This window comes from Erinaceus europaeus, chromosome 4 (assembly GCF_950295315.1).
Source record: "Erinaceus europaeus chromosome 4, mEriEur2.1, whole genome shotgun sequence".
Classification (NCBI taxonomy): Eukaryota; Metazoa; Chordata; class Mammalia; order Eulipotyphla; family Erinaceidae; genus Erinaceus; species Erinaceus europaeus.
The window spans coordinates 20,121,763-20,145,254 of NC_080165.1; the positions used below are offsets into that span (position 1 = coordinate 20,121,763).

At 48.6% G+C, this 23,492-nt stretch overlaps 1 protein-coding gene across 1 annotated transcript in view; it reads right to left on the minus strand.

Moving 5' to 3' along the window:
• Nucleotides 1-5,683: 5,683 nt before the first annotated feature.
• CACNG2 (calcium voltage-gated channel auxiliary subunit gamma 2) overlaps nucleotides 5,684-23,492 on the minus strand; it is a 130,266-nt gene continuing 112,457 nt past the window's right edge. The window contains exons 2-4 of the mRNA XM_007519360.2: nucleotides 22,726-22,809; nucleotides 7,554-7,694; nucleotides 5,684-6,334 (exon numbers count right to left, since the gene is read on the minus strand). Coding sequence (XP_007519422.1) covers nucleotides 5,805-6,334; nucleotides 7,554-7,694; nucleotides 22,726-22,809 — 755 coding nt within the window. The 3' untranslated portion in view covers nucleotides 5,684-5,804. The remainder of the gene's footprint in view (nucleotides 6,335-7,553; nucleotides 7,695-22,725; nucleotides 22,810-23,492) is intronic.

Consider the following 23,492-nt stretch of genomic DNA (forward strand, 5'->3'; position numbering starts at 1 on the left):
ACCCATAAACATTAAGTCAGATGTTTGAGATTGGTATCTTGCTGTGTGTGTGTGTGTGTGTGTGTGTGTGTGTGTGTGTGTGTGTGATTGTTGGGGGTGTGTGGAGGGCTCAGTGGCATGGTCCCAGGGGACATGAATATAATCAGGCAGGGAGTTCTGAGCAGTGGCCACCACTCAAACAGAGTTTTGCAGGCCTTATTGTGTGGGGGCTGACCTGCTAAGCACATGTACCTCTAGGCCTCTCTATGTCACCTCCTTCCTCCTGCATCATGATGAAGTTCTTCTCTCTCAGAAACTCACCTCCCAGAGCCCATGCTGGTGTCCTGGTCTGTGTCAGGGCTGAAGTGTGACACCCCTGGGCTTTCCCTAGCCCCCACTGCTGAGCTCTGTCATGGCTATTTCTGAGCTGACGTCAGTGGTCCCTGTAGATCCTTCTAAGTCTCCAAGTGAAAATGTTAAGATGACTGGGCCAGTGAACCCCAGTCTCTACAAAGGTGGGACCTCCATGTTTCTTTTTTTCTGTGTGATACCAGGGGGACTGGATGAAGCCTTTCTTTTTAGAGTGATGTCTTGTCATGCTTTCATTTTAAGCATTGTTGGTCAGTCTCTCTCTCTCTCCTTTCTCTTTCTCTTTCTCTCTTATTTGTCATGGCTATGAGTTCATGCCTGTGACCTTCAGAGTCAAGAACAACACATCCTATATATATAGTGATGTTGGGGCTGGGGTTTTGTTCACCTGGCATAGTGCACATCTTACTGTGTATGAGGACCCAGGTTCAAGCCCTTAATCCCTGCCTGCAGGGTGGGGGGGCTTTATGAGTGATGGAGCAGTGCTGAAGATTACTCTCCTCTTTGTCTTTCTCTCCCCCTCTCTCTGTCTCTCATCTTTATAAAAATGTGATCTCGGGGGTCGGATGATAGCGCAGCGAGTTAAGCGCACGTGGCACAAAGCACAAGGACCGGTGTAAGGATTCCAGTTTGAGCTCCTGACTCCCCACCTGCAGGGGAGTCGCTTTACAGGCGGTGAAGCAGGTCTGCAGGTGTCTGTCTTTCTCTCCCCCTCTTTGTCTTCCCCTCCTCTCTCCATTTCTCTCTGTCCTATCCAACAACGACGACATCAACAACAACAATAATAACCACAACAACGATAAAACAACAAGGACAACAAAAGGGAAAAAAATAACCTTCAGGAGCAGTGGATTCGTGGTGTAGGCACCAAGCTCTGGAGGCAAATATATATATTATATATACATTTATATATATATATAACACCTCTGGGCACAGTAGAGTTGTGCAGTATCTCTTTGATGGATATCTCTTTTGTCTCTTTCCTACTCTCTCTATTTTTATTTATTCATTGGATGGAGATGGAGTGAAATTGAGAAGGAAGGGGGAAACAGAAAATGAGAGAGACCCCTGCAATACTGTTTCACCACTTATGAAGCTTCCCCCTGTAGGTGGGGACAGGGAATTTGAACCTGAGTCCTTGTGCACTGTAATGTGTGCGCTCAATTAAGTGCACCACCACCCGATGTCCCCTCCCGCTCTCTCCCTCCCATCCCCTCTCAATTTCTCTCTATCCTAACTAAAAAAAAAAAAAAAGGAAAAAGGAAAAATGGCTTCTGGGAGTAGTGGATTCATCATGCAGGCACTGAGCTCCAGTGATGACTCTGGTGGAAAAAAAGAGGGGAAAAAGAAAGAAAAAAAAAAAGAAAGAAGCAGGCATAGAGAGAAGGTGGACATCCTTGAGCTAGGAAGAATGTTCCCATTGGGACCATTTAGTTAGTAAACTTTCACCTTTTCATGGATGGGGACTTGAACCTGGGTCCTTCTGCATGATAAAGTGTACTCTCTACTGGGTAAGCCATCTCCCAACCACCACATTCTAAAGCAGAAGACTTAAGGATGTCATAGTCACTGTCTTTAGGCAGCTGAGAGACTGAGAAGGGTGGGGTTCCTTCAGTGTTGCTGGAGTTCAAAGGAAGACGTGGATTGAAATTCACTGTGCTGAGGACTTCCACCAGCCCAGTACTGACTGTGAAGGGGGTGAGGCCCCTGTTGCTGAGCCTTCGTAAGGGATGTTTAAGAGGAGACTCAGTACTTGGGGAGGAGGGACCCTCTATTCAAGACTTCTTCTTCTTTTTTTTTTTTCTCCTCCAGGGTTATTGCTGGGCTCGGTGCCTGCACCATGCCATGAATCCACCGCTCCTGGAGGCCATTTTTTTCCCCCTTTTGTTGCCCTTGTTGTAGCTTCGTTGTGGCTATTATTATTGCCCTTGTTGACGTAATTCGTTGTTGGATAGGAGAGAGAGAAATGGAGAGAGGAGGGGAAGACAGAGAAGGGGAGAGAAAGACAGACACCTGCAGACCTGCTTCACCGCCCGTGAAGCGACTCTCTTGCAGGTGGGGAGCCGGGGGCTCGAACCGGGATCCTTACGCCGGTCCCTGCGCTTTGCGCCACATGCACTTAACCCGCTGCGCCAACGCCTGACCCCCCTATTCAAGACTTCTAAGCCTCTCACCCCCGACACTGAGAATCGATGACTTTATGCTGACTTTTTTGGCATGAAATGCCAGGAGCTGAGAAAAGTCATTAAAGAAATTCACTGAAGTGAGGACCAAGTTATATATATATAAAAAAAAAGATCTTTATTTCATGTACCAGGATGTTTCTTTCTTTCTTTTTTTTCTTTTTTTTTTGTTTTCTGCTTTTAAAATTGTTTTTTCTGTTAACAGTCTGAAAAGAAAAAAAAAAAAGAAAAAAGGACCCACCAAGAAAATAGGATGGAGATTGGTTTCTTGATCTGGTTCGAGCTGGACATGAGCAACCATCCACCTGGGAAGCAGCACCTTTGCAGGCCTGGTTCTGGCTCCTCCCCTCTGAGCCCCCCTAGCCCTTTCCCAGGCTTGGCTGGCTTCACCCCACCCTCCACGGACCCAGGTCCCAAACCCCAGGCCCCAGGTTCCGGTTCCATAGCATGGAAAGAGGTACTCAGTGGCATTCTAAACACATTGCTGGGGCTCAGAGGACTGGGGCCCATTCTTCCCTCTGGACAGCCCCTTCATTTGTTTGCTATTTTCTTGGGGCTCCCCAAAGTCTCTCCAGTCCTTGATCTTTTCAGGCTTGGAATCTGGTGAGTGGAGGGCAAGGCTGGAGTGGGGACAGGGAGAGAGCGTGATTCCAGTCCAGACAGAGACATACGGAGTTGCTGACACACCAGATATTGGCCCCTCTGGACCCACTCACCCCTACCCCCCACCACCGTGCTTCTGCCCTGGGCCCAGCAACCTCTCCTTGCACTTGTGGCTTGGGCAGTCAGATGTCGTGCATGCTTTTCGGCTCAGGCTGACTGCAAGGTTTTCACCGTTGCTCATCTGGGAAGAGAACTCTACCTTCCCAGACTAAGACCGGAAGGGTCCAGGAGTATATTGGCCCCCAAAGCCTCAGCTGACCAAAGAGTCACTCAGCCTAGGAAACTCCCAGCCAGGCCTGCAGTGTCAAGAACAAGGCAAGCTAAGAAAATCTAGCAGTGGGGAGGTTGCCATCCACAGCAGAATGGCTGGCGGGCTGAGTGGACATTCTGGCTGAGAAAGCTATTGGGTTTGTTTCTCTGATTCTGAACTGGCCCTGTTGCTCTAGGACAGAAAAGGTAGAACCCGCAGGACTCACTGAGGGGAGTGCTGACCCTCCCAGCAGAACTCACAGGAGCCTTTTTTGTCTCTGGATCCCCCCCTCCTCCAGAGACATCAAGGGCAGCCTCTTCCACCTTCAGCGACCAGGTCATGGCATGAAAGGAAGGGGACACAAAATGCAGAGTGGCTTTGGGGACCTCTGGTGCCATTCCCCACCTCTGTCCAAATGGCAGGATACAGTTTGCTCCCCTGTATCTGTTTTTGCTTTGACATTGGGTTGGGGGCAGGGGGATGGGAGCACAGTGAGGAGGCATATGATGTGTGTGTGGTGTGGAGTGTGTGTGTGTGTGTGTGTGTGTGTGTGTGTGTGGTGTGTCGGAACACGTGTGAGCACAGAGGCCAGAATGGAGCTTCTGTTGGCAATGGCTTTGGAGGGCATGAACCCCACTTCTTGGAACCCTACTTCTGGCTGTGTATGGGAATGGAGGGTTTTGGCTGAGTGTGTGTGCTATGATGTTAGCACTGGCTGTATATGTTTGTGTGTGTGTGTGTGTGTGTGTGTGTGTGTGTGTGTGTGAGAGAGAGAGAGAGAGAGAGAGAGAAAGAAAGAGGGAGAGAGAGAGAGTGGGAGAGGGTAGATTCTCCAGTGGGATTCTCTCTTCCCCATTAGCAGCACCTTCCTGGTGTAAGGAAGAAGTCTGTCAGAGACCCTCCCTCGGGGGCCTTCCTCCAATCTCTCCTGCCTTGTGCCCAGCTCCAATCACTCACACCTTTTTGCTTTGCTTTTTTTTCCTTTTAAAAAATGGATTCGTATATTTGTTTTCTGTTTTCTCTTTACAAGTTCCCTGCTAAATTTTAAGTCCCCCTCCCCACCCCACCCCTTCTTGTTTTTTTTGTAGTGTTTTCACAGTTTAAAGCTGGAAAAGAATTAAAAGAAAAATACTATCTGGTTTTCTTGCAAGTAAATCCACTTATTATATATTTACATTTATTTATAGTCTGTGGTTTTTCATTAAAAAAAAATCACCACTTTTTTTTTTTCCTTTTTCTTTTGTAAAAAGAAACCTTTTTGCAGTGTCAATGAGCCCCCTTCCCAGGGGGCTGTGGGCCTAGGAGTCTAGGGTCAACCATCCTCCCAGGGGCTTGAGATGGCCCTGAGGAGAGGCGTGAGGAGGGAGAGCTGCTTCCTATCCAGGGGCAGGTGGGCATCTCCTGACCGGAAGGAAAGGAGTTTGGGATGTGGACCCCAAGAGGCTCACCCTGAGGATCCCCCTGTGGGTTCTGGCATCTTGGCCAGCTACCAGCAGCTGCCCCCTCTCCTTCCCTTCCCTCAAGGTCTAGGAAGTCATCACAGTGGGTTAAGGACCATTAAGGACTGGGAACTTGGGGGCTGGGTAAGCCCAAACTGCACCCCTCCAGGCAGCTTTCAAAGAGGAGGGACCATGGAGTGGGGGTCACCTGGAGGCCTACAGTTGCCCTATCAGTGCTGGGGGAGGCCAGTTGGAGCCAGGAGCTTGCCCAGTCTCACCCGGCCCTGGCTCCCCACCCCCATATCTGCACCCACCCCCAGCTCATCCAGGGAGTCAGAGCCTGCTTGGGGTTCAAGGGAACAGAAAGGTAACTCTCCTAATGTTGAAAAAAATAACACAACCCCTGATAAATGCAAAGGACAACCCCTCCTTTCTGCTCCTTCTCTCTCTTGCTTTAATGTTATCTTGGTTCCCTTTTATTTTTTTTTCTCATTTAAATTGATTTTTTTATTAAATGTTAAAATAATGGTACATGGGAAATCATGCATTTTCTTTTTAGGTTTATTTTCTATTTTAATTTTTTTAAACCTCTCTCTCTCTTTTTTTTTTTTTTTAAGTTCGTGTTTCCTTTCCTTGCTTAGATGGTCTCACATTTCCTGTTGTGTAGCTTCTCTCTTCCTCTTCTAGTTTGTTCTTTTTTTTTTTTTTTTTTAATTTACTTGTTATGTTTTTCGCTTTTTTTCTTTTTTTTCTCTTTTTTTTTTTTTTTTTTTTAAGCTTTTTAGGTTTTTTTTTTGCTTTCGGAAAGTTTCCCCGGGATGGTTCAGCTCCCCCCTGCCCCGCCCACCCTGAGGACCTTGTCCCCCTCCTGGCTCCCCAGGACCAGCAGGCAGACCCTGCGGGCGGGCGGGCGTGCGGGCTTCATACGGGGGTGGTCCGGCGATTGGCTGTGTTGGAATGGAGAGAGTCTTTGTTCTCTTTCTGGATACAGTTGTGAACTTGGAGGAAGCTGTTGTCCCTGTCGGAGTTGTAGATGGCGGTGGGCGTGGCGGCCTTCAGGGGGTCCCTGCTGAGGGTGTACAAGGAGATCTCGGTGGACGGCAGGGTGCCGGGGACCTTGCCCAAGGGGGAGGCGTCCCTGGAGTGCGAGGGCTCGGTGGAGCGGGAGCTGGAGCGGCTGCGGCGCTGGTAGCGGTAGCGGTAGCTGGGAATGCGGGTGATGGCGGAGGCCTGGAGGTAGTCCGTGGCGCGGGCCGTGGCCCGCAGCTGTTTGTGCCGGTCGATGAACATGTGTACGGCCAGCACTCCGACCATCTCGGCGATGATGAAGGACAGGGCCCCGAAGTAGAAGGACCAGCCATACGAGTAGCTATTCTTTTTGGAGTCGCTCTTAGAGGGATCTCCAGCATTGGCAGATATGTATACTATGATGCCAATGATGTTGCTGAGGCCTGGGCGGGAGAGAGGGGGGAGGTTGTTAGTTTCCAAGGCCGATGGGGCTGATGGAAGGGCTGGGTAGGCTGACCCTGAGCTAGTGCTTTTGTGGTGAATGGATGCAGACAACATTGCAAACATTGCATTACTACTTTGTTTATTTACTTCGTCATTTCCAAGGCTTCACCATGCAAGAATATCTGCAGATACACAGATATGTGTGTGTGCATGTATAAGCATACGTATGCATGCATACACACATAAATAGACACACATATGTATATGCATGTCCACACACAGGGCATGAAGTTTGCTCCAGTGCCATGGGGCTGGGGACTCAAACCTGGCTCCCACACGTGGGAAAGCAGACCCCTTCCCAAGTGAGCCATCTTGCTGATCCTGTCTTACTAATTTATCATTCTCATTTGGAGCAAGCCACAAAGGGAAGAGCTACTGAAACAGATGTGGATGAGGGGACAGGAGAGGTGTTCTGTGAAGTACTGAGACATAAAGACCATCCCTGACATGTTTATCAAGCATTTACTGCCCCACTTCCAAGGGTTATGTAGGTGGTGGTGAGGATATGGGGACCAGAGAGGTTAAATACTTTGCTCAGGGCTGTGCAGGGGTTTGCAGCTGGGGTAGCAGCAGGTTCAGGCTCCTGGGCTCTTGGGGGATAGACTGTCTGGGCTGAAAGCAAGTTGCCCTTTGTCTGAGTTTCCAGATGTGTAAAATGGGGATAATGAGTGGACTTACTCTGCTAGGGGCCATGGGGGGAGGTAAAGGAGTGTGAACACATGGAAGTTGGTAGAATCTGGGAGGTGCTGAGTGCTGCTAAGGCAAGTGGCTCCCACCAGGGCTTGAGTGAATCAACTGTGCAGTGTGGTTTGGGGTACCTGCCTGCCTCCCCCCCCCCCCCAAAGGAGTAAGGGAAGGGGCAAAGTGAGGATAGGCCTGGTCTCCCCAAAGGGAACCTGAAATGTGGGCCTTTTTCTGACAGCAAGGAGGAAGAGGGGACGGGGGACAGGGGACAGGGGACAGGCTCCTGGAGGATCCTGTGGGCAGTTCAGGTGTTACTGTGACTCTCTGAACCGTTACCTGCAAGGCCTGGGGACCCAGCTCCCCCTCCATTCTCTGCCAACCCCTCTACCCAGCTCAAAAGCACCCACACTCAAGCCTGTTTCTTGCAGGTGGGCTGAACTCCATGGTCCCCACCCCCAAGCTCAGGGCTATTACCTGCAGACACAAAGAAGATGCCAGCACTCAGGATGATGTTGTGTCGCGTCTTGTAGAACTCGCTGGCGGCGATGCAGAGTCCACCCATGAAGAGCAGAATCACACTTAGGATCGGGAAGATGCTGGAGGCCCTCACAGCCCCTGTGGAACAAGGCAGGAGGGGCAGGAAAGAGAAGAGTGGGGCTGTGAGCCAGAGGGAGGGAGCTAGAGGGAGGGAAGAGAGCAGCCTGGGAAGTGGGGCTTTCTGAGAACAAGTCCAGAGGTCACTTGGCAATACCATGGAGGGAGAGAGGGGAGCAGGTCAGTGCCCAGGATGGGCCCCAGTGACCTGGGCTCCACCCGCCTCCTGCTGCCATGCTGAGCTTTCTCCTTTTTCTTTCCTGCTCTTTCCCACTCAGCAAACATTTATTGATTCATCAAGACCTAACTCAAAGCACCCTTCTCTGTGAAGTTTCTGATTTCTTTCAGCAGAGGTACCTCCATCTTCTGCATTCTGGGACTTGCAAGGTGGGAAGGAGGGGGGTTACATTGTGAAGCACGGATTTGGGAACTCCAGAGGCCTCAGTCTGAATCTGGCTTTAGCATGTGTTGGTTGTGTACGTTTGACTTAGATAGATCAGTGCTCTGTGCCTCAGTTTCCTCATCCAAACAGTGGAATGGTGACGGTGCCTGGTTTCCAAGACTGTGGTGAGGATGGGATGAATGCATTGCACTCACATAAGCCTCTGAGGGCTTGTAGTCCATGTTTGATAAGCGACAGCTGCTAGAGTAAATGTTGGTTTTCCTAATTGCCTCCACCCCAAGCCATGGGGTGAGTTGGGGGAGGGTGGTGGTTTGGGTGAACATCTTCCCTCTTTATTTTTCTGTCTCACCACCTACTTCACTGTCAAAGACCTGCCAGGCCTCCAGTGCATGTTTGCTGTGATGGGCATCCAGAGAGAGAAAGCAGATGCGGGGCCAAGAGAAGAAGAGGTCATAGTCAAGTCAAGGAGACCCTTGCAGGGCAAGGTAGGAAGGAAGGACTGACTAAAGCAGGACAAGAAGAGAGTAAGTGGACGGGGAGAACTGACCAAAGGAGAAGGGCTGGCTGCTCTTGCGGGGGAGAGGTTGGGACAGCAGCAGGGCACAGTGTGTGTATGGGGGGGTGCATATGTGTGGTGGTGGGGAGCAGGGTCAGAATGGGGGCTCAGAGGTGTGAACCCTGGATATGGGGATCCAAGTAGGCTTGTGTGATGAAAAAGCTTTTGTTCTTTCTAATTTAGATTTATTTATTTATGTATGTGTGTTTGTATGTGTGTGTGTGTATGTATATGTGTATGTATGTATGTATGTGTATGTATGAGAGAGAACAAAAGCATCATGACCAATCCCTGGGCTGAGTTCGGCGGTCCTCAGAACCCACTTAGTTTATCCAGACGCATCAACAGAACACACTCACAGCCTCGGAGGTAGTGCAGTGGGTAAAAGCATGTGACTTTCAAGTATGAGGTGCTGAGGTTGATCCCCCAACATCACATGTGCCAGAGTAATGCTTGTGACGGGAAGGTTCCAGAAGTCGAGCTCCATATCCCCCGTCTCTAAGCAGTGTAGCTGAGGACCAGTGGAGTGACTTTTTTTTTTTTTTCTAACTAGAGCTGGACGAATTTTTCTAGGAGAATTTTTGAACTTTGCTGTGATGTATGGTGTAAATTTCTCTCTCTCCCCCATCACTGAGTGTGTGGATTCTTTCAGGGTGACTTGAAGAAGGGTGAGTCTGAGCTGTGGCAAGAGGAGGAAGGTAGATTGGGGCGTTAGTGCGTGTGTGTTCTCCAACTTTATAATTAAAGGTCCCCTCCCTGCTGGGCAACGATGGGACTGCTTCCCTTAGTTTGAGTGGATGCTTCTCCCTATAAGTCATTTCATTTTTCCTTTTAAAAATAATTAATTAAGTTAATTTATTTTGGATAGAGACAGAGAGAAATTGAGAGGGAAGGGGTGTATATAGTTGGAGAGAGGGAGAGAGAGACACCTGCAGCACTGCTTCACCACTCATGAAGCTCCCCCTCTGCAGGTGGGGACTGGGGCCTTGATCCCAGGTCCTTGTGCACTGGGTGCACCACCTCCCAGCTCTGCCGTACAAGTTATTTTGAAGATAACTCGCTGTATCCCCAGCCTGATTGCCCAGCATTCCCAACCCCGAGGTTTACTCAAACCTGATGCTGAGAGATTACTGAAGCCTCCATATAATATTTGCTAAGTGCCCACTGTGTGTCAGGTCCTGAGTGGGTACCTACCACACACTGTACCTTTTTTATCCCCAGTTTATAGAAAGGTGAAGTGGAAGTTCAGAGAGTCACCGTCAGAAGCTACTTGTTGAGTGAGTTGAGATTTAAGTTGAAAGTAGTTCAGCTTTTGAATCACCCTGAGGGGTTTCTGAGGAGCCTGGGGAGGGTGCTGCAGTGTCCAGAGATCTGGAATTGGGCTCAGGCTGTGCCACGTACTTGCTGTGTGTCTAACGCTGGCACCCCACCCTCATTTTTAGTCTCCTGGCTAGGAGGGAGAGAGAGAGAGAGAGAGAGAGAGAGACAGACAGAGAGAGAGACAGAGAGAGAGACAGAGAGAGAGAGAGAAGAAGGAGAAGGAGAAGGAGAAGAAGAGAAGAGGAGAAAAGAGAAGAGAAAGAAGGGAAGGGAAGGGAAGGGAAGGGAAGGGGAGGGGAGGAGGAGAGCTAGAGATATAACTGTGCAGAGAGCTGGGTCGTGTGTGTGTGTCTAATGAATGAGAGACCAGAGATGTATGGATGAGGTGGAGGGAGGCAGTAGGGAGCTAGTTGAAAGCAAACTGAAGAAGACAGGTCCTCTTCAGAAGCTACCAAAAAAAAAAAAAAAAAGGGCGGGGACAGGGGCAGGTGGTGGTGCACCTGGTTGAGTACAATACTGCAATGCCCAAGGAGTCCAGTTCAAGCCTCTGGTCCCCACTTGCAGGGGGAAAGCTTTGCAAGGTGTCTCCCTGTCTCTCTCCCTCTCTATCTTCCCCTTGCCTCTCAATTTCTGGTGTCTCTATCCAATAAATAAACAAATAATAATAATAAATTCTCCACCCCCCCAAAAAAAAAACCACAACACAAAAGCTGCCAGAATTGGTGAAATAAAAGGTATGCATTGTAGGTACTAGGGTGATGCCCTGGCTTCTCCCTCTGTGTCTCATGTGAAACACTACCTCACGCACATAGAATAAATAAATAAAATTAAATAAAATGAATGCTTGCACCAGTAATTCAAGATTCATGGCTTTTTTTTATACAGGAAACCATGGTATAGATGTTAGGCCAGTAAAATCCTCAGACTCCTGCGTTTGTACAGGCAATGGACACCTTCAGGTCAGAGGGCAGGAAGATATCATCACTCTACCCCCTAGCTGAACGTGTGCATACATTTGTAGGCATATGTATATGAGTAGGGGAAAGATTCAAATTAAGCAGAGACCTTTGGACATTGATTGGAAAAAAAAAAAAAGCTGCCAGAGCAGCTGTGATATGTTCTAAATCACAACATCTACCAACCAACAGAGACAGAATCCTCTTTGGCCTAGCAGAGTCAACTGAAATACCAGCCTTTTCTGGCAGAGGCCTCTTTGTCCAGAAAGAATGTGACAGGGAAGCTGGGGAATGACCCCCCAGGCCTCAGGAAGTAGAAGTTTGCAGAACCCGGGTCCAGGTGGCACAAGAAGCAACTATCTGAGAAGGCGGGGTGGGGGGGAGCAGGGAGATTGTACCTTGGGGGATGGGATCTTGCTTTAAGAAGTCTCTGATGTCACAGAATGGGGGACTTTGGAGTCATCCTGAGTTCAAACCCTGGATTTCTCACTTACTAGGTAGCAGTGTGACCTTGGCCAGGGGTCTTGACCCCTCTGAGTTCCAGTGCTCTGTCCTGTAAAGTGAGAATAATGGTAACAACAGCCAGCTCCCAGGACTGTGGCTAGGCCTTGCAGTTCCTCGGAGCATCCCTGGCATCCCAGGGAAGCGTGGTAGAGATGGGGACTGGAGGCAGCTCACCCAGCAGAATTAGTGTTATGCTGTGTGTGATGCCCAGAGTTCCAGCCCTGGTGCCACATGAGAGGGCATGGATGACACCAGGGGGAGCTCCATGGATGGTGATGCAGTGCTTTAGTCTGTCTCCTTCACCTCTTCTCTCTCTCTACCTCTTTTAAAAGAAAGTCTTTTTTAAGAAAATTGATTTATTTCTTATTGGATAGAGACAGAGAAATTGAGAGAAGAGAGGGAGCTAGAGAAGGAGAGCAACAGAGAGACATCTGCAGCCCTGTTTCATATTTCATGAAGCTTTCCTCCTGCAGGTGGAGACCAGGGACTTGACTCCAGGTCCTTGCACATTGTAGTGTGTGCGCTTAACCAGTTGTGCCACTGCCTGCCTCCCTCTCTTCTCTCTAGATAAAGAATGAAGCAACTGAGTTAGAGAGGATATTCAGTGGTATCACACATGGCCCTGGGTTTAATCCTTGGCACTGTCTCTGCATTAAAACAAAAAAAAAATGCATATTCCCAGGTCCCACCCACCTTACTGAGTTAGACTCTACATCTTAACATAATTCTCATGGCATGACCTGCCTGTGAATAGATTGCTCATACACTCTGTGAAAAAGATAGCATTGGATAAGATCAGCACCGTTTCTGGCATCAGACAGGGTATAGCAGAAGACAGCAATTATTTTAACCTCACTGGATCAGTGACTTACTGCAAAGGACACAACCCAGGACTGGTAAGATAGCTCACTGGGTAGTGCACCCACTCTGTCTGCCACACCACCTAGAAAAAACCCTCAGTGCAGAGGTTTGGAACTGCCTGCTCCTGTAGCTCAGTTATGAGAGGCAGGGTGTTCCCTCAGCCACTCAGACTGCCACCACCTCAGGTAGGAGTGTCTCTCATGGCACCTCCTCCAGGAAGAGCTGTTTCAAACCCTGGGATGGTAACCCGTGAATGGTGCTGGACTGTGTAAGTTACTGTTCCTCTCTGGGTCTCGGTTTTCCTCACCTGTAAAATGGGAGAATGAGGCTGGTGGCTCTAAGAGTGTCGGGTTACGTCACAGGGGAGAGAGAAGAGACCAGGAACTCCTGGTGGAGGGGGAACACAAATCTTTATTCACGCGGACGCCCCAGAATTGGGTATGAGCACAAGGCTACATGGAGATAGCAAAATGGACGCCTCCCACTATGCCCACCAGCCCTTCTCCAGGTCTGGTTGCGGAAGAGAAAAAAGAGAGAAGAGAGTGAAAGTGGAAACAGGAGAGGCTTTTATGGGAGAATCCCAGAAGTGACAAGTCTGGATGGGATTGTCTAGGAAGGGGGGTGGAGAGAGGCAAAAGGCACATTGGGAAGGTGGAAGCGTCCTTAGCAACTGTTGCAATGGTTTTAACTGAATTAGCAATACCCTGAGGGGATAACATGGTGGAGATCTGTAAATAATACTTGCATGGAAATATAGTGGTTTGTGGGCCCTGCCAATGTTCCACCACATCTGCACAATTTCCCAACATAAAGAGCACTTCTCACTATAGCATTGCAGGAGGGTTGGGCTGTGACTCTGCGGTTTAAGTCCAGCAAAAAGGTGGTGGTAGTGGTGGTAGAGAGCTGAGCACCACCCTAGCTCCTGTCTCCCTTGACCTCACTGCATCCTCCCTGCAGTGAGGGCCTGGCATTCAGGAGGCTCAGAGCAGTCTGTGACTTGCCCAGGGCCATGGAGTGGAGCTTCTCTGGAACTCCAGCCCTTTGTCCTTAAGTCCTGGCTCAGACCTTGACCTCCAAGCTTCCCACAACCTCTGCACAGAGCTGCCTGGTGGGACCTGGATTGGGGTGGTTCTATGGGGCTGAGAGGGTAGTTCTGCCTCATTCCAAGACCCACCATCCATCTGCATGCTCATTTTGGGAAAAGGATGAATATATTTGGTGACCCTTTGGAGCATGGGCCCTCACTTACTCATTCAGCAAACTAGCTCACTCAGTAAACATCACTTGGGCTTGACTCAAGTGCACACTCTGTGCTGGGAGGAGTGGGTGCCAGGAGACCTCTCTTTTCTAAATTTAATTTATCTATCTATCTATCTATCTATCTATCTATCATCTATCTATCTATTTTTCTATTGTCACTGGGACATCACTGCTCCAGACTGACCTTTTCAGAAAGAGGCAGAGGGAGAGAGGGAAAGACACCGCAGCACAGAAGCTTCCCCCAGTGTGGTTGGCTCTGGGGTTCGAACCTGGGTTACATGCGTAGACACCTGCCAGGTGAGTCATCTTGCTAGCCAAGGAGAATTCTTTCTCTGTAACTACTCCCTCCACATCCTCAAGCTATTTATGGTCCAGTGGGGAAGATGAATTAGTATCAGAAATCATGACTCTCGACTGGGAGTATGGACCGACCAGTCAACGCCCATGTTCAGCGGGGAAGCAATTACAGAAGCCAGACCTTCCACCTTCTGCAACCCTCAATGACCCTGGGTCCATGCTCCCAGAGGGATAGAGAATGGGAAAGCTATCAGGGGTGGGGGTGGGATATGGAGATTGGGCGGTGGGAATTGTGTGGAGTTGTACCCCTCCTACCCTATGGTTTTGTTAATTAATCCTTTCTTAAATAAAAAAATTAAAAAAAAAGAAAAAAAAAAAGAAATCAAAGTCCGAGGACCAACCAATCAAAGTCAACTAGACTGATCCAAATCAGGCCAGTGCTTAAGCCATAGCTTTTTTCCTGAGCTACTAAGTCCGTCTTTTCCTCAAACACCTGTTAGCACAGGGCTCCTAACCACTTCCTGTTTGCGACTTTCAGGGGCAATAGCTTTCATTTAAGTTTAAAAAAAAAGTTTTTGGGAAATGCACAAACTATTGTATTTACTATCGACTGTAAAATATTCATCCTCCTGGAGTAGGGTACCAAAGTAAAAACCCTGGGGTGAGAGTGAGGGTGGATATTCAGCTTCCTGGGGCAGTGGGGGTGGGGGGAATGTGGTGGAGGCTCGAACTGGGATCCTTACACCTATCCCTGGGATTTGCGCCACCTGCACTTAACCCGATGCACTACCTCCCAACTCTGGGGACACAGTCTTTTGGTGGTGGGAATGGTGTTTATGTACACTCCTATTAATTTGTAGTCATATAAATCACTATTTAGTTAATATGAGAGGGGAAAAATTGATTGTATGTCTCAAACTTTTAAAAGCAGAGTCTTTTTTTATTTTCTTTTTCTTTTTTCTTTTATTATTTTTAATATTTATTTACTTTTTGTTGCCCTTGTTTTTATTGTTGCTGTAGTTATTATTATTGTTGTTGATGATGTCATCGTTGTTGGATAGGACAGAGAGAAATGGAGAGAGGAGGAGAAGACAGAGAGGGGGAGAGAAAGACAGACACCTGCAGACCTGCTTCACCACCTGTGAAGTGACTTCCCTGCAGGTGGGGAGCCGGGTCTCGAACAGGGATCCTCGCACAAGTCCTTGCGCTTGGCGCCATGTGCACTTAACCCACTGCGCTACCGCCCAACTCCCTTATTTTATTTTTCTTAATATTTACTAATTCCCTTTGTTGCCCTTGTTGTTTTATTTTTGTAGTTATTGTTGTCATTGTTGTTGAAAAGGACAGAGAGAAACGGAGAGAGGAGGGGAAGAAAAAAAAAAAAAAAGAGAAATCATGACTCTCAGGTCAGAAAATAGTCTGTTCATCTCTCCATGACCCAGTCTCTTCTCACTGCCCAGCCCATCTCCTGGACACATAGACACACACACACACACACACACACACACACACACACACATCCTATGCAGGGCCCCCCATGTCCACATATCTGAAAATAGTCTTATACAAACACATGGGCACATACATTCAGAAAGACAGACAGACTGAAAGACACAGGCAAGGAAACAGACTGATGTTCTTGTGCAAAGAGACAAGCTACACAGGGACACACACCAGTCACAGGAGGTCACCCCTGCTCACCACGCTCACTGAGCTTTCACATGTAAGGAGGGATAGGATTAAGAGTCATCACAGCGACACATCCATGGCCCCAATTTGCTGGCTGTGTGGGTCACTGTAGGATTGTGGGTAAAGTGATACTAGGTGGGCTGGGGTCATGTCAGTCACAACTACATGGATCTCAGATGTTTGGAGCCCCAGGATGGTGACCAGCACCTGCTGGAGATGTTCCTCCCTGTCCTTGGGCAATCCCTGGGCTCCAGGATTCTTAAGAGGCCACAGGGCTGACAAATTAGCTCATTTGGAAAGTGCTCTGCTTTGCCATGTACACAGTCCAGGTTTGAGCCCAGCCTCCACCACACTGAAGGAAATTTAGGTGTTATAGTCTCTGTTTTTTTTCTCTATCCTTTTTTTTCCCCCTCTCTTTCTTTCTGCCTGGCTCCCAGAGATTACTGACGATTTCTAAAGTCTGGCCTGTGAAGTGCTGCCTTGAGACCAACTGAACTCCAGTTTCTTTGCCAGCCCTGAGAGGAATTCTGCTCAGTTGGAGTCATTGTGAGGCGAACGTGATAACCATTACACTATGGAAACCCTAGTTGGAGTTATTGTGATCCTGGACTCATGACCTGAAAAGGGAGGGGAAGCTGGAAGATCCTCTCACTGCTGTTTTTCACCCAAACACCAAACACATACTCCTGTCCACAATTACATAATCTGATTTTTTTTTAAATCATCACCCCCTGAATGCCACCTCCTCTGGCTATCTGTACAAAACTAGTGGTCTCCAAACCCCTTCCCTCCTCCCTCACCACTGCATGTTCCCACTGGTGCCATGCAAGATGTTTTTATGTTTGATTATTTACATGTGTAATGTCTGCCTCTTTTAAAAATTTTTTTATTATCTTTATTTATTAGATAGAGAAAGCCAGAAATCAAGAGGGAAGGGCTATAGAGAGGGAGAAAGACAGATAGACACCTGCAGCCTTGCTTCACCACTTGCAAAGCTTTCCCTCTGCAGGTGGGGACTGGGGGCTTGAACCCTGGTCCTTGCGCACTGTAATGTGTGTGCTTAACCAGGTGTGTGCCACCACCCAGCCCTGTCTGGCTCTTTTTGTTAGTGCACAGATTTGATTTGTTTTGCTTAGACGTCAGTCGTCAGCATCTAGAACTGTGTCCAGCACGTGGTTTGGGCTCAATAAATATGTGTTAAAGGGATGGATAAGTAAGTGGGTGTGATTTTTCCGGGAGGTGGATTTCTATGAATATATATGTATGTATCTAAGTTAGAGATGTATATCACATATACATGAAAATAGAATTTATGCACATAAATATTTTAATATGGCCTGCTCCCATGTGGCCTTTTGATTTTTACTTCCCTTTCGAAAAAGACACATTTATTTTTATGAGAGATGAAGGATGAGAAAGATGAGACCATCGCTCAATTCTGGCATACAGCAGTGTTGGGGATTGAACCTGGCTCCTCAGGCATGGCCTTTCATTCAGGTGAGAGGAGAGGGAGTAGCCAGGACAGGAGCAGGGAGGAGCGTCTTTCAGACTCTGCACCAGCCCCTTGACCCCCTGAGACGTGAGATACAGAGCCCATCAGAAGTTGACGTGTCACTTGAACTAGGATCTCTTGATGCTTAAACCTCCCCCATTTTCCCTGGGGCAGCCCAGGTTGCTTTTAGACTCAAACCGACAGATCCACAGGATACATGCCAAGGTCTCTGTCTATTCTGGAAGTGCTGGTTCCATGCCAGGCTCTGTGCTTGGGCGCTGGGGAGTTCACAGCAGGTCCTGCCTGTCAGGACTGTGGCCCCTGGTCTGGGTACCAGCAGAAGTTCTGGCTGCCTTTCTGTAACCCTCGATGCCTGAACTGCTGTCTATCCCATCTGAGTGTGGATTGTCCAAGCTAGGGATGCTGATCTAGGTACATATGGCTCCTGACTTTTGAATTTTATTTTAATATTATTATTTTTTTAATTTTACCAGAGCACTGCTCAGCTCTGGCTATGGTGGTGCAGGGGATTGAACCTGGGACCTCAGAGCCTCAGGCCTGACAGTCTCTTTGCATAGCCATTATGCTAGCTACCCTTGCCTGGCTCCTGACTTTTGGTCTGCTGGGTATCTTCCCACCTACTTGAACTTACTCCTTTACCCCTACCTCATTCTTCCTTGGAGTCCTCACTGCCTTCTGGAAACAGCAGTGTTCTGCCCACGGCCCTTCCTCACAGTTGTTTGGTCACCCCTTCCTCACAGCTGTGCCTCCCAGACTCTGGCCACCGTTGCCTCTCAGCAGATCTATAGCAGCTGCCATGGGCCTCCGTGCTACTTCCTCACCCTTTTAAGATCTTGCCTGTCTCCCTGCAGTAGCCAGAATGGCCCCTCCTACCTTGCCTGTTTGTGGGTCTACCCACCTTGAGAATGAGAGTCTGTGTCTCCCTGTAGTGATTGTCCCGCTGTTGTGCCTGTGACCTCATGCTCTCGTTTCCGCTACCCGACTCATGCTCTGCCCCAACCTTCCCTCCTATCCTCAAACACACCACCCCTCCCTGCTTCACAAGGCCTGTGCTCTTGCTGCTCTCTCCTCAGGTGCCCGCTTCCCTCAGGTCTTCTTAGCTCCTTCCATTTCTTCACAGAGAGGCCGTGGTGCTTACGTCTCTGCAGCACCCCTCCCTGCCTCTGTCCTGCCATCCCACCCCTTCACTGCTCTCTCTGCGGCTGTCTCAGGGGTCTGTTTGTGTACTTGTTTGTGACTTGTTTCTTCACTTAGGGTCCACCCTGCAGTGACCAGAGCACCCTGCAGAGTGAGTGCCAAGTGAGGGAAGAGGCCCAGTAGTAAACGAACAAATTACTGCTTCCAGGCTGGGTGCTGCCTCCTCTAGGAAGTCCTTCCTGAATGCCTTCCTTGAATCTGAGGTTTCAGCTCCTTCATTCCCCCCCCCCATTGCCTCCTTTCCCTATTTTCCCCATAATCATTAAGTTTGTGGGTCCTTCTCTGGGCTGCTTCCACCCCACTCAGGACCTCACCCATGATGGGCGTGCATAATTCACAATAGCCAGAGTTGAAGCGGCCTAAATGCCCATCCGCTGATGACTGGATCTGTACTCCATGGAATAATACTCTGCAATCAAAAAGAGATGACACTGTGTCCTTTGGGACAAACTAGGTGGGAATGGAGGTGATTATACTTAGTGAAATGAGGTGAAAGACAACTACCGACTGATTTCACTTGCATGTGGAATCTAGAGAACGGATACACATGGACTTGCAAGAAATGCAAAGCAAAGCAAAACAGAGCAAAAACAAAAACAGAAGCAAACAGTCTCTAAGACTTGGTGATAACTCCAGTGGTTATTGTCGGGAGGCTGGGGGCACAGCACTGTGGTGGTGAGTGCAGTGCAGAGCTATGCCCTATAATATTGCAATCTTGTAAACCAATATTACTCACAAATTAAAAAAAAATGATTTGTAGCAGCAGCAAATGCTGGAGAGGTTGTGGGGACAAAGGAACCCTCCTGCACTGCTGGTGGGAATGTCAACTGGTCCAACCTCTGTGGAGAGCAGTCTGGAGAACTCTCAGAAGGCTAGAAGTGGACCTACCCTATGATCCTGCAATTCCTCTCCTGGGGATATATGTTGGTATGCTTCTAGTTCTGCTTCTGGGACCCCTTATATTACATTGCTTGATGTTGTGGTCTATTTACATGGTCATTCTGTTGCATTGGTTTGGTCTCGCTCCCCCTGCCTCCGGAAGATTTTGGTTTAGTCCTCGCTGGCTCACTCTTCCCTTCTCCACACCCCCTATCCTACGTACGTATTCTCCCTGGGTTCCTGACGCTGCCGCCAGAGGAGAAGGATGCAGGACAGATGGGGTTGTGATTAGATTAGATTAGTTTTTTGAACCGGATACCCACTCGCTCGTGAATAAAGAAATACTGCTTCTCCGCTCAGCCATGGGTCTCTCTGGTCGTCTCTCACCCGCCCGCAAAGCCAGCCCGGTGAAAACAACAGATATATCCTAAGGAACCCAATACACCCATCCAAAAAGATTTGTGTATTCCTATGTTTTTCGCAGCACAATTTGTAATAGCCAAAACCTGGAAGCAACCCAGGTGTCCAACAATAGATGAGTGGCTGAGCAAGTTGTGGTCTATATACATAATGGAATACTACTCTGCTATTAAAAATGGCGATTTCACTATTTTCAGCCCATCTTGCATGGAGCTCGAAGAAATCATGTTAAGTGAAATAAGTCAGAAATAGAAGGATGAATATGGGATGATCTCACTCTCAGGCAGAAGTTGAAAAACAAGATTAGAAGAGAAAACACAAGTAGAACCTGAACTGGAGTTGATGTATTGCACCAAAGTAAGAGACTCTGGGGTGGGTCGGGGGGAGAGCACAGGTCCAAAAAGGATGACAGTGGGGCAGGGGCTTCTTCTAGAAGAGTGATTCCTGTCTTACTGTTCTTGTAGCCAAGTGGGATAGAACTTAATAGAGAATGATGTTGTCTAGCTCGAGACTAGCCCTTCTGAATAGATGTTTCTGTCAGTAAAGTCACCTCATTGCTACAGTCACCGCCACCTGTGTATCGGTGGTACTGCTCCTGCACTAGGTGGCTGAGCAGAGTAGCTGGGAAAGTGGCTGTGTGACCTGCGGGGCTGACATTATTTACTAACTGCCCTCCTCCCCGCCAAAAAAAAAAGTATACTGACCTATGTTGCGATGCTCAAAAATGTTTGGATTAGGTCAACTCAAATCAGACTCTTGAACTCCTGAGCACCAAAAGAGACCAAACACTCCAAGCTCCTTTCTCCTCAAAAGAAGGAAGTGGGACTTGGGGAGAGAGCTCAGCACGAGAGCACAGGACTTAAATACCCAGAGATACCAGGCTCAAGCACCAGAACCACACGTTCCAGAACTGAGCAAACTGAGAACTGTTCTCTTGGCTAGAAATAAACAAAACAAACCTTATGTTTCTAAGAGGGTAGGTGTTATAAGCTCTCCTTGTAATAATCGGACTTTCTGTAACTATGTGTGATGACAGGTGTGAAGACTTACTGTGGTAATCATTTCTTGATATGTAAAATCTCAGATCATTATGTCACACCCCTGAAATTAATATGATGTTATATGTCAGTTATAGCTCTATGAAAAGAGAGTATGGACATACAGAGTAGGTAGGAAGAGACAGAAGAATCCCATATCTTCCTTTTCTCTAGCAGACAGCCTGGACAGAGAGCCCCTGTTACAGACACCACAGGAATTTGACTAAGTTCCTGACCCAAATGTTTGCTCTTGAGCTGATAAAGTATTTTATCCTCATTGTGCCCCACCAGCACAGCTTCTACTTTGGGGTTCAGCTTTGCCCCCACTTCTCTTACCTCTACACCCAGACTGCATCTTCGTCTTGTGTCTCCCACACAGTCACGGCTCTCTTGAGTCCCCCCTTCAGGATGTGCTCTGTGTGAGCTCACGGGCCACGCCTCACCCCTTGACCGTGACCCCCCAGCTCCTAGCACAGCACCTGACATGCAGAAGGGGCTCGATTCACCTTCATGCCCCTCCCCGCCTGGCTCTCTGAAGGGCCAGGGATGCAGTCATGGCAGGTGACAAGAAGGGCCCTGTAGGAATCCCAGTGAAGAGCAGCATCTCACAGGGCTTCACAAAAGGAAATGATGAGCGCTGTGAGCTACTTCTCCCTCTTTGAAAAAAAAAAAATCTATAAATTGCATCATGTTCCTTTCCTTTCTCTTCCTAGCAGCCCAGCTGACTTCATGCTGCCTGTACTTTTACAAGGAAACCCAGATTCCAGGCTGAGCTGCTCTGGCGTGGTGTGGGGAGGGACTGAAAAGAGACAGGGTTGGGCCACCTAATCAAACACCTACGTTTTTCACAAATGTGACATTAAATGGAGCTTACCACTCTGCTGAGGGGGAGGGAGAGGGGGCTCTGGCCCACAGGAGGGAGGGGGTGCAGGAGGGAGGAGGCAGCCTCTTAATGGGGTGGCTGAGAGCCTTTAGCAGGGCCTCCAACCACTTCTGCTCCCAGGGCTTTGCTGTCCAGGAGTGAAGGGCTCTCGGTCCCTCTTCTGGCAATCCCTTTCTCGGGCAACGTATTTCCCTTGTTAGTTTCTGCTGATTCTTGGGAAATGTTCTTTGGGCCTGAGAATGCTTTCTCTTGACAATCTGTCTCAGGTGGATTTAAGGCTGCTTATGTCATATCAGGATTTAACTCTGGACTTGAGGGGGAAGAAGGAAAGAGAGAGAGAGGGAAAAAAAAAGACCTTGTTGGGGGTCGGTTGGGGGTCGGGTGGTAGCGCAGCAGGTTAAGCGCATGTGGCAGAAAGTGCAGGGACCCGCATGAAGATCCTGGTTCAAACCCCTGGCTCCCTGCCTGCAGGTGAGTCACTTCACAGGCGGTGAAGCAGGTCTGCAGGTGTCTGTCTCTCCCCCTCTCTGTCTTCCCCTCCTCTCTTCATTTCTCTCTGTCCTATCCAACAATGAATGACATCATCAACAACAATAATAACCACAACAAGGCTACAACAACAAGGGCAACAAAAGAGGAAAAAAAATGGCCTCCAGGAGCAGTGGATTCATGGTGCAGGCACTGAGCCCCAGCAATAACCCTGGAGGCAAAAACAAAAACCTTGTTGTTTCAGCAGGGGCAGGATTTGGTGCATTTCTGCCTTCAGTTGTGAGAGAAACATTCCTGCCCTCTCATCATGTGCTGGCCAGTGGGCTGGGGATCTAGCTAATAATGAGCAAAGGACAGCTCCTGGCCTGGTAGAATTGGCAGAACCATCAGGGATATGATGGATTAAATGGACAAGGGCCTTGTGGTGTGAAAAAGTTCTGTACTCTGTTCAGAACTTTTTCATAGCCTGAACCTGTTCAGGCTATGGAGGACTTCCTGGAGGAGGTGGTGTTTCAACTGAGATCTGGAAGTTGAGAAGGATTAGGTCAACTCAAACTTGAGAAGGAGTTTGCCAGACAAAGAGGGAGGATAGAGTGCTGCTGGCAGAGAGCAAGGCACGTAGGGAGGTTTGGCTACCACACAGGAAGCTTCCTTAGTGGTGGCTTAACTGCTTCTTGCCTCTCAGCTGAGCCCAGGAATTCTAGCTAGTGCAGTCTTCAGTGCTCTGAAGGAAGGGAGGGACTCAACACCAGGAGGGAGAGAGAAAGATCAAAACTGCATGCACTCACGGAGGAAGTATTCTGCTGTGTCAGCTTCGTAATCTGTGTCCTCTGGGAAGTGATCGATTTGCTTGCACAGGCCTTTGAAGTTCCCTGAAAAACAAGGAAGATGCACATGAGACATGGAAGTTTCCAGGGGCTTGGGGCGCACTGGTGCTTCCAGACTCCTGACTCTCATAGCTGGCTCGGCCCTCTCCTTTCCAGAGGGAAGGCACAACTTGTCTGTCCATTTGGACATCAGCCTGGTCCCCACCCCTAGCCCCTGCGGTGCTGCGGAGAAGATCTGAGGCCCAAGACATCCGAATCCGGCCCTCCTGTCCTGCAACCAGGTCCTGAGGATTAGCTGCGGCTTGGCAGGAGGTGGTGGTTGGAGACTGAGCTGAGGACTGACGCCAAGAAGGCTGATGAATGTCACCTGCCTCTGTGCCCTGACTTGGTGGTGGTGGGGGGGGACAGAGAGGGGTCTCCCTGCAATTTGCATGGGAGAAGGCTGCTTATTTCAGACCCCAAATAGATACTGATGTACAACCGGTAAAACACTTTCTCTTCTTCAAATAAATAGCAACAAAGTTAGTAAGAGTACGGTATTTGTAGTGAACACTGCAAACTTCTTAATTATTATTAATAATCCGACACTGGCTAATAAAGTTGTCAGATTTCAAGGGTGTGATTTCATACCGCACCCACCATTGAAATTCTGTGCTCCCCTCTCCATAGTCTCCCAGTTTATAGCCACTATAAGTTCTCATAAAATTCTAGAAAAATTTAGGTTTTTT